The 15255-nt window shown below is 53.1% G+C and overlaps 6 protein-coding genes across 6 annotated transcripts; 3 read left to right on the top strand and 3 right to left on the bottom strand.

Moving 5' to 3' along the window:
- Positions 1-924: 924 nt before the first annotated feature.
- KD926_010625 (glycosyltransferase family 31 protein) lies at positions 925-2376 on the top strand (the record flags this gene model as incomplete). Its single annotated transcript, XM_053103007.1, has 1 exon — positions 925-2376. The coding sequence occupies one exon, from the start codon at positions 925-927 to the stop codon at positions 2374-2376; it is 1452 nt and encodes a 483-aa protein (XP_052953561.1).
- An 890-nt stretch (positions 2377-3266) lies between these two features.
- mpkA (mitogen-activated serine/threonine-protein kinase SLT2) lies at positions 3267-4796 on the top strand (the record flags this gene model as incomplete). The annotated part of the gene is made up of 5 exons (XM_053103006.1): positions 3267-3379; positions 3450-3582; positions 3639-3705; positions 3782-4096; positions 4150-4796. The coding sequence occupies 5 exons, from the start codon at positions 3267-3269 to the stop codon at positions 4794-4796; spliced, it is 1275 nt and encodes a 424-aa protein (XP_052953560.1).
- A 2438-nt stretch (positions 4797-7234) lies between these two features.
- Positions 7235-9376, bottom strand: KD926_010623 (uncharacterized protein; the record flags this gene model as incomplete). The annotated part of the gene is made up of 2 exons (XM_053103005.1): positions 7235-9129; positions 9193-9376. 2 exons carry the CDS (start codon positions 9374-9376, stop codon positions 7235-7237), a joined length of 2079 nt encoding a protein of 692 aa, XP_052953559.1.
- A 688-nt stretch (positions 9377-10064) lies between these two features.
- Positions 10065-11349, bottom strand: KD926_010622 (metal homeostatis BSD2 family protein; the record flags this gene model as incomplete). Its single annotated transcript, XM_053103004.1, has 3 exons — positions 10065-10640; positions 10709-11200; positions 11326-11349. The coding sequence occupies 3 exons, from the start codon at positions 11347-11349 to the stop codon at positions 10065-10067; spliced, it is 1092 nt and encodes a 363-aa protein (XP_052953558.1).
- A 497-nt stretch (positions 11350-11846) lies between these two features.
- Positions 11847-12307, top strand: KD926_010621 (ubiquinol-cytochrome c reductase complex assembly factor 2; the record flags this gene model as incomplete). Its single annotated transcript, XM_053103003.1, has 2 exons — positions 11847-11861; positions 11918-12307. The coding sequence occupies 2 exons, from the start codon at positions 11847-11849 to the stop codon at positions 12305-12307; spliced, it is 405 nt and encodes a 134-aa protein (XP_052953557.1).
- Positions 12308-12678: 371 nt separating this feature from the next.
- KD926_010620 (3-oxoacid CoA-transferase) lies at positions 12679-14367 on the bottom strand (the record flags this gene model as incomplete). The annotated part of the gene is made up of 3 exons (XM_053103002.1): positions 12679-12992; positions 13051-14230; positions 14305-14367. 3 exons carry the CDS (start codon positions 14365-14367, stop codon positions 12679-12681), a joined length of 1557 nt encoding a protein of 518 aa, XP_052953556.1.
- Between the last annotated feature and the right edge of the window lie 888 nt (positions 14368-15255).

Here is a 15255-nt window from a genome sequence, read left to right as displayed (position 1 = left end):
CAGCATTTTGTTCCCTTTTCTTATCTTTGTTTTTATCCGACGTGGTCACGGGAGTTCGTATTGAATCTTGATATATCCTGCCAGAAATAAAAGTATACCGGTTGATTGAATGAAGCGATGAAGATATGAAGGATGATGGATGGGTGGTACTTTTGTACTAACCTAGTGGAGTAGTAGAGTAGACAAATCATACATTGGTTAGGAGACGAACACCATCTACCTTTTTAAACCATCACCTAGCATTTTCTCTCCATCTACTATGTTTCGAGCTCTCTTTCCCTTCCCTTTCCCCATCATCCTTGATGTATTTCGTAGATATAGGTAAATATCTTGTCGATATCTCTGATTGAATTAAAGCTTGGATACAGCCACGTGGTGAACCGCACTACATTGCAGAGGTGCAAGATTTGAAAGGTATATTATTATCTCGATCTAATGCATGCCTGAATAGATTTAAGGGCTCGGTCAACTGAAATATGTATGCAGAGTGCACGATGCAGAGACATATACATACAGTGTTGGTGCCGAGCTCTAGAATAAGTAGCCGGAGGCTCGAAAGAGATCTTGAAGAATTAAGACCCTTCGTCCTCCGTCAACAGTTGACACCAAAGGATTCAATCCAAACCATGGATTAGCCCTTGGTAGCATTGCCCTAGAATGCTGATGAGCCATGGAACCGCGAAAGGCATGGAAACGTGCCGATCAAACTAAGCGGAACCCCTTCACGTTTCATCTTTTCCTCTCGCTTTTCTCTTTTCCTGTCGGTAAGCACTACTGAGTAAGTCCGCTGACGGGCAAGGGATACTTCGGCATTTCTAGACGTCGATCTCCTGCAGATTCAGTTTGTTAATTTCCCCCCAATTGACACAAGCACGATTGTCCGGTTCTTACGTAGTCCGAAGGATCAGTCATGTCTTGGTCGCGATGCAGCAACTCCACCGTCACTTGCTTCAACTGCGCCAAGCGACTCTGCTGAGACTGATTGCTTTGACGGCGACTTTCTTCATCATCTGCACTGCCATCTCCTTCCTTTATTTACATGACAGCACCGTCGACCCCGTCCTCGATGCCGGAGTGAATCCCCCGATCCCTGCCGGCGAGTTCAACGGCACCTGCTACACCGATCTCGACATCCTCCGAACCTACACCAATGCCTCCACGGTGGAGTACGCGCGCTTGGAAATCGCCGTCGCACCGACTCCCAACTTCACCAACTTCTCCGACTCCCTTGACGTGTCCTTCCCTGCCTACCACCCCGTTCGCCTGGATACCGAGAGCACGCGCGAAGGCTTACAGGAAGAAAAATGCTCTACGTCCCTAACGATCCCCGGCCCCGTGGTAAGCGCTCCGGTCAATGCGTCGCATCTGATCTTCGGAGTGGCAACTTCTATCGAGCGACTACACAACTCTCTGGACGCATTTGCTCACTGGGCGGCGGGCACGGGCGCACACATTATCGCCGTGATCGATGAAGGAGGATCGCTGCGGACACAGACGGAGGAGCGGGCCAGGCAGCTGGGTCTGCGCCTGACGATTATCCAAAAATGGGATGAGGAGGTGCTGGACCGATACTTCTCACTGGTGCGCATTTTCCTCGAACACCGCGACGCGTCGACCCAATGGACCGTCTTGATCGACGACGATACTTTCTTCCCGTCCATGCAGAACCTGGTCGACCGACTGGCCTCCTACGACGCCACACGCCCGCAGTATATCGGTGCGCTCTCCGAAGACATGTGGTACCTGTATCTGGCCGGCCACATCGCGTATGGTGGCGCAGGAGTCTTCCTTTCCTTACCAATGGTGGAGCGACTGGACAAGGTCTTCGACGACTGCTATCTCTTTAAGGGCGCCGGCGACGGCATGATCGGGCAGTGCATCTACGCGCACACGGATACCAAACTCACATGGGACCGCGATCTCCACCAGCTCGACCTGCGCGGCGACGTGTCGGGTTTCTACGAGTCCGGGCGGCGCCTTCCGCTGTCCCTGCACCATTGGAAGTCCTGGCATCACACCAACATCGCCGCACTGGGCAAAGTGGGCGCCGTGTGCGGCTCTGAGTGTGTGCTGCGACGCTGGCAGCTGGCGGACGGCTGGTACCTGATCAACGGATACTCGGTCATTCAGTATTCGCGCGAATTTCTCGACCCGGCGGCGATGGAGCAAACGTGGGATGACAGCAAATACGAAGGGTCGAATCCGTTCGCGTACAGCCTGGGACCACTACGGGGCAAGGACCAGGACAAGATTTCCTTCCGACTGAAGGAGGCCATTGCGGACGGGCCAGACCGGGTGCGACAAATCTATTTGCGCGAGCGAGGCGAGACCGAAGCTCCTCAGGTCTTGGAGGTGGTCTGGAACCGAGCGTCATGAGCGTTCGGCAATCCGTGCGCGGAAATGAGAAACAAGCCACCGTGTTTTCAGGAGTTCGGCCTTCAGGGTCATTTCTCTGCAGAGCTTGGGATCATCCTGGCCTCGTCATTCTCGTTTTCTGGCGTTTATCAGTGCATCTCATTAATCTCATTGTCGGCAGGCTTTCTCCACTGCGGGGCCTCAGGTATCGAGGCATCTACCGTCTTGGGGACCGGGATTGAAGGGAATTCGAAGGGAACTCGGGACAGAATAAGAAGATAGACGGGTAGATCGATCGATAGATAGCGGGCATGATGTCTTCCAGACTCTGTCCCTGTTGAAATGAAGATATGAACCAAGCTAGAAGACCAGGTAAAAAGGCAACCAGGTCACGGTGCGATCTGCGGTGGATTGCAGAGAGGAAACGATTAATTAAAGAGTTAATTAATTCGCGAGCATCCACCGGGACTGTCTCGGACTCTCGTCCATGGATAGTAATCCTATTATCATATTATTATCATAATATAATCCGAATGCTGTCAGTCAATTCTGTCAGTGTCAGTTGCAACGTGAAACTAAACTAAACTGCGGGGCTGCGGCGGTTCCGTCTTTCAATCACCTTCTTTTCTCCTCGTCCCGGCGCCTACTGACTATTTCTCATTGTTCCTCCTGCATCTTCCCCCCTCCACGTTCATCACATCCTGGGAAAAAAAATAGTGAAATCCAGACAAGCGCATCTCCTCATCCCACAAAGAGAGGGTGGACACAAACAGCACCGCCACTGTCATCACCGTCTTCCCCTCTTCCTCCCCTCCTTTTTTCTCGCTTCCATCTTTCCTCTTCTCTTCTCTTCTCTTCTCTCTTCCTTCTTCCCCCGCCTTCCGGTCTAATCGCCTCATTCCCCAGCGACAATGTCTGATTTGCAGGGTCGTAAGATCTTCAAGGTCTTCAACCAGGACTTCATCGTCGATGAACGCTACAATGTGACCAAGGAGCTGGGTCAGGGCGCCTACGGTATTGTCTGGTGCGTCGGTCCTACATACTTGTCTGCCTGCTAGAACTAGAATGCTAACCCCTCCTCTTCTTTACGACAGTGCCGCCCAGAACACCCAGACCGGCGAAGGTGTCGCCGTCAAGAAGGTCACCAACGTCTTCAGCAAGAAGATCCTGGCCAAGCGCGCTCTGAGAGAAATTAAGCTGCTTCAGCACTTCCGAGGCCATCGCAACGTCCGTTTGAACCCCGCTGTCGTCGCCGAGTTGAAACTGACCCCGATGGCCTGCAGATTACTTGCCTGTATGATATGGATATTCCTCGACCGGATAACTTCAACGAAACGTACCTCTATGAAGGTGAGAGAGACCGATCGCTCGAGATGGAGTTCTGCATATAATGTAAATGGGTGGTAGTAGCTGACGTTCAACGCAGAATTGATGGAATGTGATCTGGCCGCTATCATTCGCTCTGGACAGCCCTTGACCGACGCCCATTTCCAATCATTCATCTACCAGATCCTCTGCGGTCTGAAGTATATTCACTCCGCCAATGTGCTGCATCGAGACTTGAAACCCGGTAACTTGCTGGTTAACGCGGACTGCGAGCTCAAAATCTGCGATTTCGGCCTGGCTCGTGGTTTCTCGATCGACCCGGAGGAGAACGCCGGTTACATGACCGAATACGTTGCGACCCGGTGGTATCGTGCTCCCGAAATTATGCTGAGCTTCCAAAGCTACACCAAAGCCAGTGCGTGTTCCTTCTCACAATCAAAACTCATCCCGTACTAACTACTCCTCTAGTTGATGTGTGGTCCGTCGGATGTATCCTAGCGGAACTCCTCGGAGGACGGCCCTTCTTCAAGGGCCGCGACTACGTCGACCAGCTGAACCAGATCCTGCACTACCTCGGCACCCCCAACGAGGAGACCCTGGCGCGGATCGGCTCCCCCCGGGCGCAGGAGTACGTGCGCAACCTGCCCTTCATGCCCAAGATCCCGTTCCAGCGGCTGTTCCCCAGCGCGAACCCCGACGCGCTGGACCTGCTCGACCGCATGCTCGCGTTCGACCCGACGTCACGAATCTCCGTCGAGGAGGCCCTGGAGCATCCCTACTTGCACATCTGGCACGACGCGTCGGACGAGCCGACCTGCCCGACCACCTTCGACTTCCACTTCGAGGTCGTCGAAGACGTCGCCGAGATGCGTCGCATGATCTACGACGAGGTGGTGCGGTTCCGGTCCGTCGTGAGGCAGCAATCCCAGGCGCAGGCCGCCGCTGCCCAGCAGCAGCAGATCGCCCAGCAGACTAACGTCCCCATCCCGGAGAACCAGCAGAGCGGCTGGAAGCAGGAGGAACCCAAGCCTCAGGAGGCGCTGGCGCCGAGCGGTGGTGGCCATCAGAACGATCTGGAATCGTCGCTGGCCCGTGGAATGGACGCACACCGATAAGCCAAATTACGAGAAAAAGAAGAAAAAAACAAAAACAAAGCCCAGGGGATGAAATCAAAGATTGAAATGTTAATTCTTATTCTTTCTTTCTTTTTCTTGTATTTCTCTTGGCTCTATATCCATATCCTGTTGGGTAGTTAGTAAGTAGAAGAAGAGGTATTAGCGAGTATAGCATGAGATAGTGTATTTTCTTCTGCTTTAATTCTATATCAGTCGATTAGTGTGATGATGACGAACGATTTGTTTTGTAAGAAACTACACCATATAAACTACGACGATCTATTGACTCCGGCTGACTACCTAACTTAACTGGTCAGATGGTGGGATGATTTAGAATTGATCCTACGAGATGTAGAACCAGCAAAATGATCTCTCGTGTAAACGGCGGACCTGCGAATTACTGAATCGTGGTCTGGGACTACACTTCGTCCTGGAAACTTGGCGACTGGCTTGACCCTGCTGCTCCATGGGTAACCCATGGGCGGGCTCAGACCGCGTAAGGTCACGTGGCGTCTTGCGGTAAGGAGGGAGTTCGTTGAGGTGTCTTGTCCAAGGCACTGTACAGTGCAGAAAAGTGCCATGGCAGCTTTTTGGGCCTTGCGGGCAAACTCTGCGCTGAGCAAGCTCGATAACTCGATAGCCTCCGCTCTATCTCGCTGCCATTACACATGTTATAATGGGGCGTCGGACTAACCTGAGAATATTGGTTGGCCAGAGTTGCGATTCATGGTCTACAGGTTTCTTCTCTGTTTCGAGGAAGTGAATTTTGGAAAATACCTGCGCCGCACCGACGTTGAACCCCGCGGAAATGGGCTCTGGCTGCAACATAATCCCGACAGCAATCTACTGGCCATCATGTCCGTAAGCCGACAGATTTACGATGAAGCCCGACGGACCCGCTGAAAACAGGTTCTCATTCGAATCGTTCGACAACCTCCCAGTTTTTCTGGTCGGGATCTGAGTGGAAAACGCCATTCTCTTGCGATCCGTGAGCTGTAAGGAGAGATCAGAAAAGTTCCAAGACTACACAGGTCATATTCAATCGTGTCTAAGGCAGGCAGCCACGACGGGAGATACATCAAATGGAGACCTCCACATCTGGCATGTCGAGGACCTGTATCTAAATCTTGCGAACCAAGACGCTCTGAGACCTAGTATCTTGCCCTTATACTGGCGTGACAATCGTCGCCTGGTGTGTCCGGACATTACGTCCGTCTCTATTCATCCGAGTCGAACGCGTTTCATGCTCAGCGCCATCCTTCGACAGAATGGCCAAGACAGAGTAAATGCCAATCGAATGTATATGGTTACGTTTGAACTAAGCGTGCAGAGGAAGCGAGGAGGCTCATAGGCGTTCCACGGATGTGGTCATGAGCCTGGAGCGGTAGTGGGTTGGGGGTAAATGTTTTGTACGTGCAACGTCGGCTCGGGGGAGGGGCGAGAGATGGCAATGAAACATGAATCAATAACAATACTTGATCGTCTCAATTTACAGTAGAAAATCGGCCCAACCTCGAGCGAGTTCGATCTCGTGGTCTAACGCGTTGATATTAGGCAAGTGGCGTGCCGCAAGGAGGGAAACCATGGACGGTCTAGCAGTGGCTGGAGGATATTGTTTTCCGGCGGTATTATAACTACCAGAATGCTCGGCTCGCTGTCATGTGTATTTATTTCTCAGACTTTCCATACAACAAGATAAAGACTTACTAACCAAGATGATCTGATAAACGCTGACTATAAGTTCCGTCCGAATAAAATTTATAAATAGATCAGTTTTCCGATTAAAGAGGCTTAAATATAGAAGGGCTTAATAGATACCGAGTTTACAACGGAGCGTTATTTTATACCTCTTTTCACTTTGAAAGAATACGGGAAGGAGGTCCGGCAAAGGATAGTAAGCTCTAAACTGGATTTATATTAATTTTAAAGACAGACTATAAAGTCGCGTGTCATTTCTGTTGTAAATAACAAACAAATTCTATCTAGTTCCGGCAATGATGCAAATAGTCGATAGGATAGCAAAAGGTAAAAGCAAACAAATCCATCCATCCATCCAGAGGGAATCATCGTCAATCGTCAATCGTATGCAATGGACCTGGACCTGGACCTGGACATCGTCTATTCTATCAGGTAGACCGATAAAGAGGTTCTGATAAGTTGCCATGAAGTCCAAAGATCAGGTCCAGATGCAAGCCCATGTAAGAACAAACAAACAAACAAACAAACAAAAACGTAAACAATATCCATCCAAATCAAGTCAAATCAAGCAAGCAAACAGAGGTAGATACCAGGCGTGCGTAAGCATACAACCAGAAAGAAGAAAGATAAGAGAAAAAGATGAACTCCCTAAGAAATGCAAAGATGCTTCGAAAATAATGATAATATCACTCCATCTCACCTCAATCCACTCAGTCCTCAATAACGCAATTGCAAGTCCGTCAATAATAATATCCCCGCCACCAGACCGCCATACAAGATGCGACGACGAGATCCAACATCTTGATGCCCTCGTCTTCGATGACCAGTTTCCCGAGTTTGGCGCTCTTGCCGCGCATACCTCCACCTGCTGGTTCTCGGGCTAGACTGAAGTCTAGTCGGTCTTCGCTGGGTGGGCGACGGAGCGCACGGCGCGACTCGGCAGAGGGGTCGTCGATGTCGACACTGCTGGCGCTGCTATGGGAGGGCTTGCGCGCATGGAAGGGCGGCGTGGTCGGGGGTGGCAGTTGGTTATTATTGGGGTTGGAGTGCGTGCTGGCGCCGGAGCGCGAGCGAGGGCGGTTGGTGAAGGCTTGAGCGTGTGCGTTGAAGAAGTACGCCAGAGAGCTGCGCTTCGACCCTGGCGGCAGGAAGGCGGAGGTGCCGTCCGGGTGATTGTCGGGAGCGGCAGCGGGGTCTTTGAAGCCAGCGGTTTGGCTGAGATAGAAAGGCGAGGTGTGAGACGGGCCCGGGTTATGAGGAAGATGGCCGGCCTGGAAGGGCGTGTTGAAGCGGATTTCGGCCACAGTGACGGCGGGATTCTCAACCGCGCCGTTCCCACCGGCCGCAGGAGGGAGCCCAGGCATGGGGATCATGTGCTTGCATTTTAGACTGCGGCCGTTGACACTGGTGGAGAAGGTGCAAATGCCGTTCCAGGGCGAGGTGAAGGTGTAATAACCGCTCTTGAGCTTGGAGACACCTCCGCCACTCTGGCTGCCAGGTCTGCCTAGGCTGTCGATGGAGGGCCGAGCCCCGGGAATGTCCAGCGATCCGCGCGACTCCTCCGGCGCATGCGGCCGGGACACGCACAGCTTGCGCTGGAACCGACGCGGTTGCGCAGGTTCGTTACTGGTGGTCTCGGCAGCCTCGGCCTGCCGCGGGATATTGAGGGAGTTACGGGCTTCCGCCGGAAGGTTTATCCCCAAGCTGGCCAGAGAGACAGGTTCATTTTGCCCGGCGAATCGCTTATATCCCGGTGTGAATACCTCAATGTCAATGGCACCACTATCCATCCGGGGCATCGACATGGTCGCGACGTTCCACTGACTGCCATGCGTAGGATCGCGACGAATCAGGGTTATGTGGAAACCCCGCCGCTCCGATAGCCTGCCCTCATGCGGTCTCCGGGTGGGAGATTGGCCGGGGCTTCTTCCTGGAGAACCCATGTGCGGGTATGTCGGGCTTGCATGGGCTGAAGTCGGTCGCATCCGGGGTTCACGAGAGTCGAGACTGTGACGCCCTGCAGAAAGAGCCTCGTACTTCTCTTTCCAGAACTCCTGACCGCGCGAGAGATGCCCGAGCGCACTCCATCGCTGGGGTTTGGTCATGAACTTCTCTTCGTAGGCATCCAATGCGTCTTCATCCTGGGGAACGGGTGGGAGTGGTCGATGCGGACGAGCGGACGTCGAATCGACTGTCGGATTGTCGAGAAAGTCCTGGCGATGCTGAGGCGCGCCGGCGAAATCCCCGGATGATCGCGGGGACAAGGTTGGACGAGCCGGCATAGGGGGCGGTTGTAACGACACCGTAGAGTGCGATGGGGAATGCATCGGTGGACGAACAGGTAGAGAAGGAGGCGTAGAGGGGGACTCTTTCTTCTCAGCGTCCCCATTATGACCTCCTCCACCAGGTACCGGTTTTCGCCGGACATTATTCAATCGCGCCAATTCGGGGGGTAAGTCGCCATCGTCGCTCATCTCGCGACGTAGTCGAGCATTTTCTTCTCGTTCCTGTTCGACCTCATGAAGCAAGGCTTGATCGTCCGGGGTGGCAACGTGCAGGTAGTACAGCGAGGAGTTGATGGCCTCGGCGGAAACACTGGCCTTGGTGGGAGGTTTAAGCGGCGACAAAAAGACATCTAGTGGGGGAAACAAGCAAGTTAGTATGGAAAATCGCATGGCCGGCGGAATGGAGCGCATACCTTTGCTACCAGGGACTCGCACGATGTAGAGTGACAGGGGTTCAAGTTTCTTCTGGGTGGGATTCCGAGGATATGCGGGGGGATTGGAGGCGATGCCTGTGATGGCGGACAGCGATCGGGCCTCGACGGGGCCGCGGGGAAGGTCGGCGGATTCTTCATCCGCCGCATTAACGGCCTTAGCCATTTCCCAAGGAGGTAGTAGCGCAAGGGAAGGGTTGTAGGGCAATGGAAAATGGAAGCGAGGCAGAGAGAAAACAGCAGAAGGATGAACGGATGGAGAGCGGGTCAACAAAACAAATCAGTGGCGGAGATGACGCCAAGAGCCCCGTGAAGAAATGGAGAAGTTTGAAAGGAGGGAAGGACGGGGTGCAGCATGCAGAATTAAGGAGGGTTTAAGAAGGTAAATGAATCATAATTGCGGATCTACGGAGTAGAAAAAGAAAGGAAAGGAACCGAAAAAAGGGCGAGTGAACAGCCACAGTGATGGTGAAACTACCAAGAATAAGCATAAGAATAGGGTTGCCTGGTGAATGCCACGCCATCCGATGGCAAAAACCCGGGGAATGGCGGTTGTTGGTAGTGAATCACATTTGGTATCTTGACTCCCCCCTTTAAACCAGTCCAGTAAATAGCTACAATGCATGCTGAATGTGTGGCATTCACGCCGTGTGAGACGGAGAGTTTCCCTCCGGATGCCAGCGCAAATCGCCAAATAATAAATCCAATACCAGAACAAATCAATGCACAGAATCAAAGAGCAAGAAAAAGAAAAACTCCCTAGCTCCGAAGCTCCAACCCTGACGGACCGGGAGGGTAACCCCCGGTTATGATTTATAAACAGGCTTCATATACGATAGAGACAAGAGAAAACTTTAGACAACGGTCTCCGATCGCTCGCCTTCCGCGATAACCGGAACTCCCAACCCTCGATCCGGGCTCTGCAGCACCAACTGCTCGTGCCGTCGAGCTCGTAGGAAATCGCTGATGGCCCTAATCAGTATGAACCACCCCACGATCATCAGGATATACGAAATCCAGTCACTCGTGCTGATGCCCGCGGCGCTGCCTCCGTCACCTCCCGAACTCTCGTTGACCGAGTTGGGGTCAAAGTTGTGGCTGTTAGGGTCGGACGGCGTGGCATACTGGTCGGAACCCTCTTCGCCCCCTCGAGATTCACTGCCACCCTTCATATAGAAACCGTACTGCACCAGGGTAAGACCCAGACCTGCTCGGCTTCCATTCTTTGCCGCATGTGTAGTGTGAAGGAGATATGTGAGCAGGAACCCGACGAGCTGGAATGACATCGAAATCATTGCATTCCAGACAAACGAGAAAACCGATCCGACCGGTAGTCCATCTACATACACCTCATCGGACGCAATGCCAGGCGCAAGAATAGTCGTTTCCCAGTAAGGCGGAGTGGCGTCAGCGGCGGCTTCCTCATAGGACTAAATATGGCCTGGATTAGCATTCAACATAATAACCGACAGCGTCGACGCAAATCGGATTAACATACCGGAGGCATATCTTCATTCTTCTCCCCTCGCTCAGGCTTAGCCGCCAGGTTTGCGAAGACGCCATCGTTGGAGGAACTAATCATGCGACCAGGGCCCGAGCTGGAGCCATTAAACGACGGCAAAATCGTCGGTCGCCGTTGCATTGCGGGAATGCGCTCCCTTGACGATTGTGATCCGCTGCCTGCGCCCGATGAAGAGGCACTCGCTATGGTGTTGCTATCCGCGATCGGTTGGGATTCGGGCTGGGCCCGCATGAGTCGTTGGCGGTCATCGGGTTCGTCATCTACTTCGGAATCGCTGCCATCGCCAAATGCAGCAGCGAGGGTCTCTTCGGCACCGTTATCATTGGGGTCATCTCGGAGAAGACGCCTCGTTGAGGGAGAGGAGGAGCGGGAGCGAAATGAGGGCGGCGGAGAAGAGGGCGTTGGGTTGGTTCGGAGAGGGATCGACGATTGGGACTGTGGCGCCTCCTCATCGTCATGGGCGTTCACCTGAACAGCATCGTATTAGCGAAACCTGCTACCGCGACCGTATCACACTCCCTAGTCCAATAAATGGGCAAGGATGCTTGTTCTCAGAGGGAGCGCGGAAGGGAAGGCGATGGCGTGACTCTTACCCGCTGGTAACGCTGCGAGCTCATGACGAGCGGAACGACGGGGACCGGCGATCCGGGAAAAGAAGGGAAGGTCGAGGGGGGAACGAGGTCGAGAAAACAGCCGATAGGAAGGTAAAGAGACTCGAGAATAGGAGAGGAACAAAAGAACGGAGATGATAGGAGATGAAGGAGGCGCTGAGGCCGGGATGAAAGACGGAAAAGAGAGCGGGAATGAATGAATGAATGAGGGAGAAAGAGAGAGAGACGGAGAGAGAGAGAGAAGATCCACTTTGGGCTGGACGGCTGCCTGGGGCATTTGGCTCTGGCTCCCGTGACTTTGGCCCCATCCCGTGATTTGATTTTCATCAGCATCGCATCGGATTCATCAACGGCATTTTACTCCCCTTCACAATCCCCGCAGTTGCTGTTCTCGACCCTTCTTTTTATATTTCTCCTAGTCTTCTTCCGCAGTAGCTGCAGCTTCTCCCTCTTTCTCCTGCGCCGCACCAATAACACAGCAAATTCAATCCCCCACAGCCATCATGGTCAAACCACCAGTATGTACTCAATCTCAATCTCTAACGAGTCCCTCAAACTAAACCGCCCCCCGCAGAACCCCCAGTCCATCCAGACGCGCATCTCGCATCTCATCAATCACTGGCCCTCCGACCCCGTCCGCCCATCCTCCGTCTCCGTGCAAACCTTCCTTCGCTCGCGCCTCTCTCCCCAGTCCCAGTCTCAGTCCCCCAATCACCAACCGCAATCGCAATCACAGTCCTCCGCGCCCCAAGGTGGTGAAATCTCAGAGTCTTCCCTCAATGCCCTGTCCTCATTACTGGAGGATCGCTACGCCCGGCGGTATCCGCTATCGCCGAAGTTGCGGCGGCCCGCGAGTAACCCAGACCATTACGATAATGTGATTAAGGAGTTTGCGGAAGCGCCGTCGCGCGATTGGATGGGGCGATTGGGAAAGAGGATGAAGGGCCTTTTTAGGTTGAAGTAAGGTGATTGGTTCTGAGGGGGATGTATTTTTATGTTGTTTGTACTACTAATGTTCTTGGAATAATGGGTTAGAGGGTGTATATATATCATGTCATGTTAAAAGAAGACAGGGAATTAAAAAAGTCGACCCCATTTGTTGGATTCTTTTGAGTAATCGTCTGGAAGGCTTGGTTTGTTATCGGAACATTGAATTCAGCAACGCGAGAACTTAAATAAGGTATGGTACCATATATACAGTAGGTGTCTTGTCTTGTGCAGACATATTCCTTGTTTTTGCTTTGTCCCCAATCAACCCATATGTTTGAAAATCACAATCATGTACGTAAACCCCTATCACCCATCAAAGCAAAGCCAAGCAGAGGAACCAGGCTTTTACAGCATAGGCTTCACGTCGTCAGCCACCTTGAATGGAGCCTCCGTCTTACTGCGGACCTCATCCGCCGTGACTCCGTCGGCCAGCTCGACCAGAGTCAGACCGTCGGTGAAGTCAACGTCGAACACGCAGAGCTCGGTGATGATCCGGCTGACGCAGGTCTTGCCGGTCAGAGGGAACTCGCACTGCTTGACAATCTTGGGGTTGCCCTTCTTGTCCGTATGTTCCATCGTCACCACCACCTTGGTGGCAGACGGGTTGGATACCAGATCCATGGCTCCACCGAAGCCCTTGATCTTGCCGGGGAGCATCCCTGTCATGTCTTAGTTAGTATTTGAGGGAGTTGGGATTCCGAGGCGAGAATAACTCACAGTTGGCCAGATCACCGCGAGCGCTAACTTGCATAGCGCCTAGGATGGTGAGGTCGATCCGTCCGGAACGGATCATACCGAAGGACTCCTCGCTGCCGAAGACAGCAGCACCGGGAGAAAGAGTCACGGTCTCCTTGCCTGCATTGATGAGATCCGGATCCTCCTGGCCCTTCTTAGGGTAGGGTCCTAGACCGAGAATACCGTTCTCGGACTGCAGCATCACCTCCACCGAGGGATCCACGAAGTTAGGAGCCAGCATGGGCATACCGATACCCAGGTTGGCATACATCCCGTTCTTGAACTCCTTAGCGGCGCGACGAACGATCCGTTCCCGCTTGGCCGCAGTGTCGCCCTTGCCTAGGGCAGCCGCATCGTCACCCTCCTCCTTGGCGAAGGTGAACTTTTCGATGTTCTTGGGCTCGGTGCTCTGGATGACGCGCTTCACGTAGATACCAGGTAGATGGATAGCGGCGGGATCGATCTCGCCGGGTTCCACGATGTGCTCCGCCTCCACGATGGTCATCTTCGCGTTGCGTCCCATGGCTCCGTTGAAGTTGGCCGCGGCATATCGGAACTGGCAGTTACCCAGCTTGTCGGCCTTGTAGGCCTTGACGAAAGCGTAGTCACCCTTGATGGCCTCCTCCATCACGTAGCTCTTGTTGTCGAAGACCTTCACGTCCCGGGGCTGGCTGTACTGCGCGACGGTGCTGTCGGGATTGTGCTTCAGGGGCAGCTCGCCCGTCTGAACGACCGTACCGAACGCCGCGGGGGTGTAGAACGCGGGGATGCCGGCGCCTCCGGATCGACAGCGCTCTGCCAGGGTACCCTGGGGTGTCAACTCGAGCTCGATCTCGCCGGTCAAGTACATGCGCTCGAAGGTCTTGTTCTCGCCCACGTAGCTGGCAATCATCTTCTTGATCTGCTTGGACTGAAGAAGGAGGCCCAGACCCGCTCCGTCCACTCCGGCATTGTTACTGACGACCGTCAAGCCCGTGATCGCGGGATTAGCTAGCACCGCTTTGATCAGCGAGTCTGGGACACCGGAGAGTCCGAAGCCACCTGCCAAGACGGTCGAGTTGGATTTCATATCTTTGATGGCCAGATCTGCAGACGAGAGGGCCTTGTTGATTTCAGGCCGGATGGTACTGCTTGAGAAAGCACGGGCAAGAAACCGTTGGTGCTGCAATCGCATAATACGTGTTAGCATCTCGTGTGTACTAATTGGATGTCATGCCACATTGACTCTGGATGTACCTTGCTCGAGTTGGCAGAGAACTGCCGCGCTAGGCGCAAGCAAGTCGCTACTTGTGAAGGCATGACGAATTGAACGTCCAGTGATTTAAAATCTGGGGGAGAGGAAAGCAGCCGCTTTTTCTCAACAGCTGCAGGAGATAGGACTGAGAAGAGAGGAATTGACGGCCTTCATGCAATGGCCAGAGAAATTCCTTCCAATGAGAATGGCAGCAAGAGGTTCGAGGAGTGCGAACAGACGTTGCAGAACCACGGGATAAATAGACTTGAGAGCGGCGGGCAGCTGCGGAGTTGCGGAAGCCAACCCGCCCTACCCCGGAAACCCCCCGCAGAAGCGTGGAGATCAGGCACCTCCTTAGTAGCCTCAGGCATTTACTTTCGCAGTTCTTCAATGCCCAACTTCGTGAGGACAATCACTACATGCTTTTCTGAGAATCTTCAAATCTATCCTGTATATTGTTGATATCACAATGTTTATCTACCTGTTTTCATCCTGAATCCTGCATTCATCCATTCCGCAGCATCGGCCGCCGTGGACAGCCGATGTGGGCGGTTCCGATGACGATCCGCGGCCCGCCTCGGATCCGCAGCTGACTCAGCTCTTCAGATCACGTGCCTTATACCTACTAATGGAGTTACATTACCATTAAATTGATAATTGATAGGTGTAGCTAAACGCCTTGGAACCCTGTTGTATAATTTTTCCTTTTTAATATCTCTTGCTCTCTGTCTCCAGGCTCTTCTCCCGCTTGAATAACTTGTACTCGCCCGTCTCCACGTAACCCTGTGCAATGAGCGTGGGCGTGGTAGCGTAAGCGCCGAGTCAAACCACTGACATGGCGCGAGCCTTGAAACTGGGCGATCTTAAATTCCCTCTACTATAACAAAGTAATCCTGTGCTAAAAATAAATTCACTACTGATCTATGGGGTTCGAGCTCGCGCGTTTATGCTAC

This window comes from Aspergillus affinis, assembly GCF_023601865.1.
Source record: "Aspergillus affinis strain CMG 70 chromosome Unknown NODE_83_length_165530_cov_89_932809, whole genome shotgun sequence".
Taxonomy (NCBI): Eukaryota; Fungi; Ascomycota; class Eurotiomycetes; order Eurotiales; family Aspergillaceae; genus Aspergillus; species Aspergillus affinis.
The sequence above is the reverse complement of the archived record's forward strand: the minus strand, read 5'-3'. Positions and strand labels throughout refer to the sequence as shown.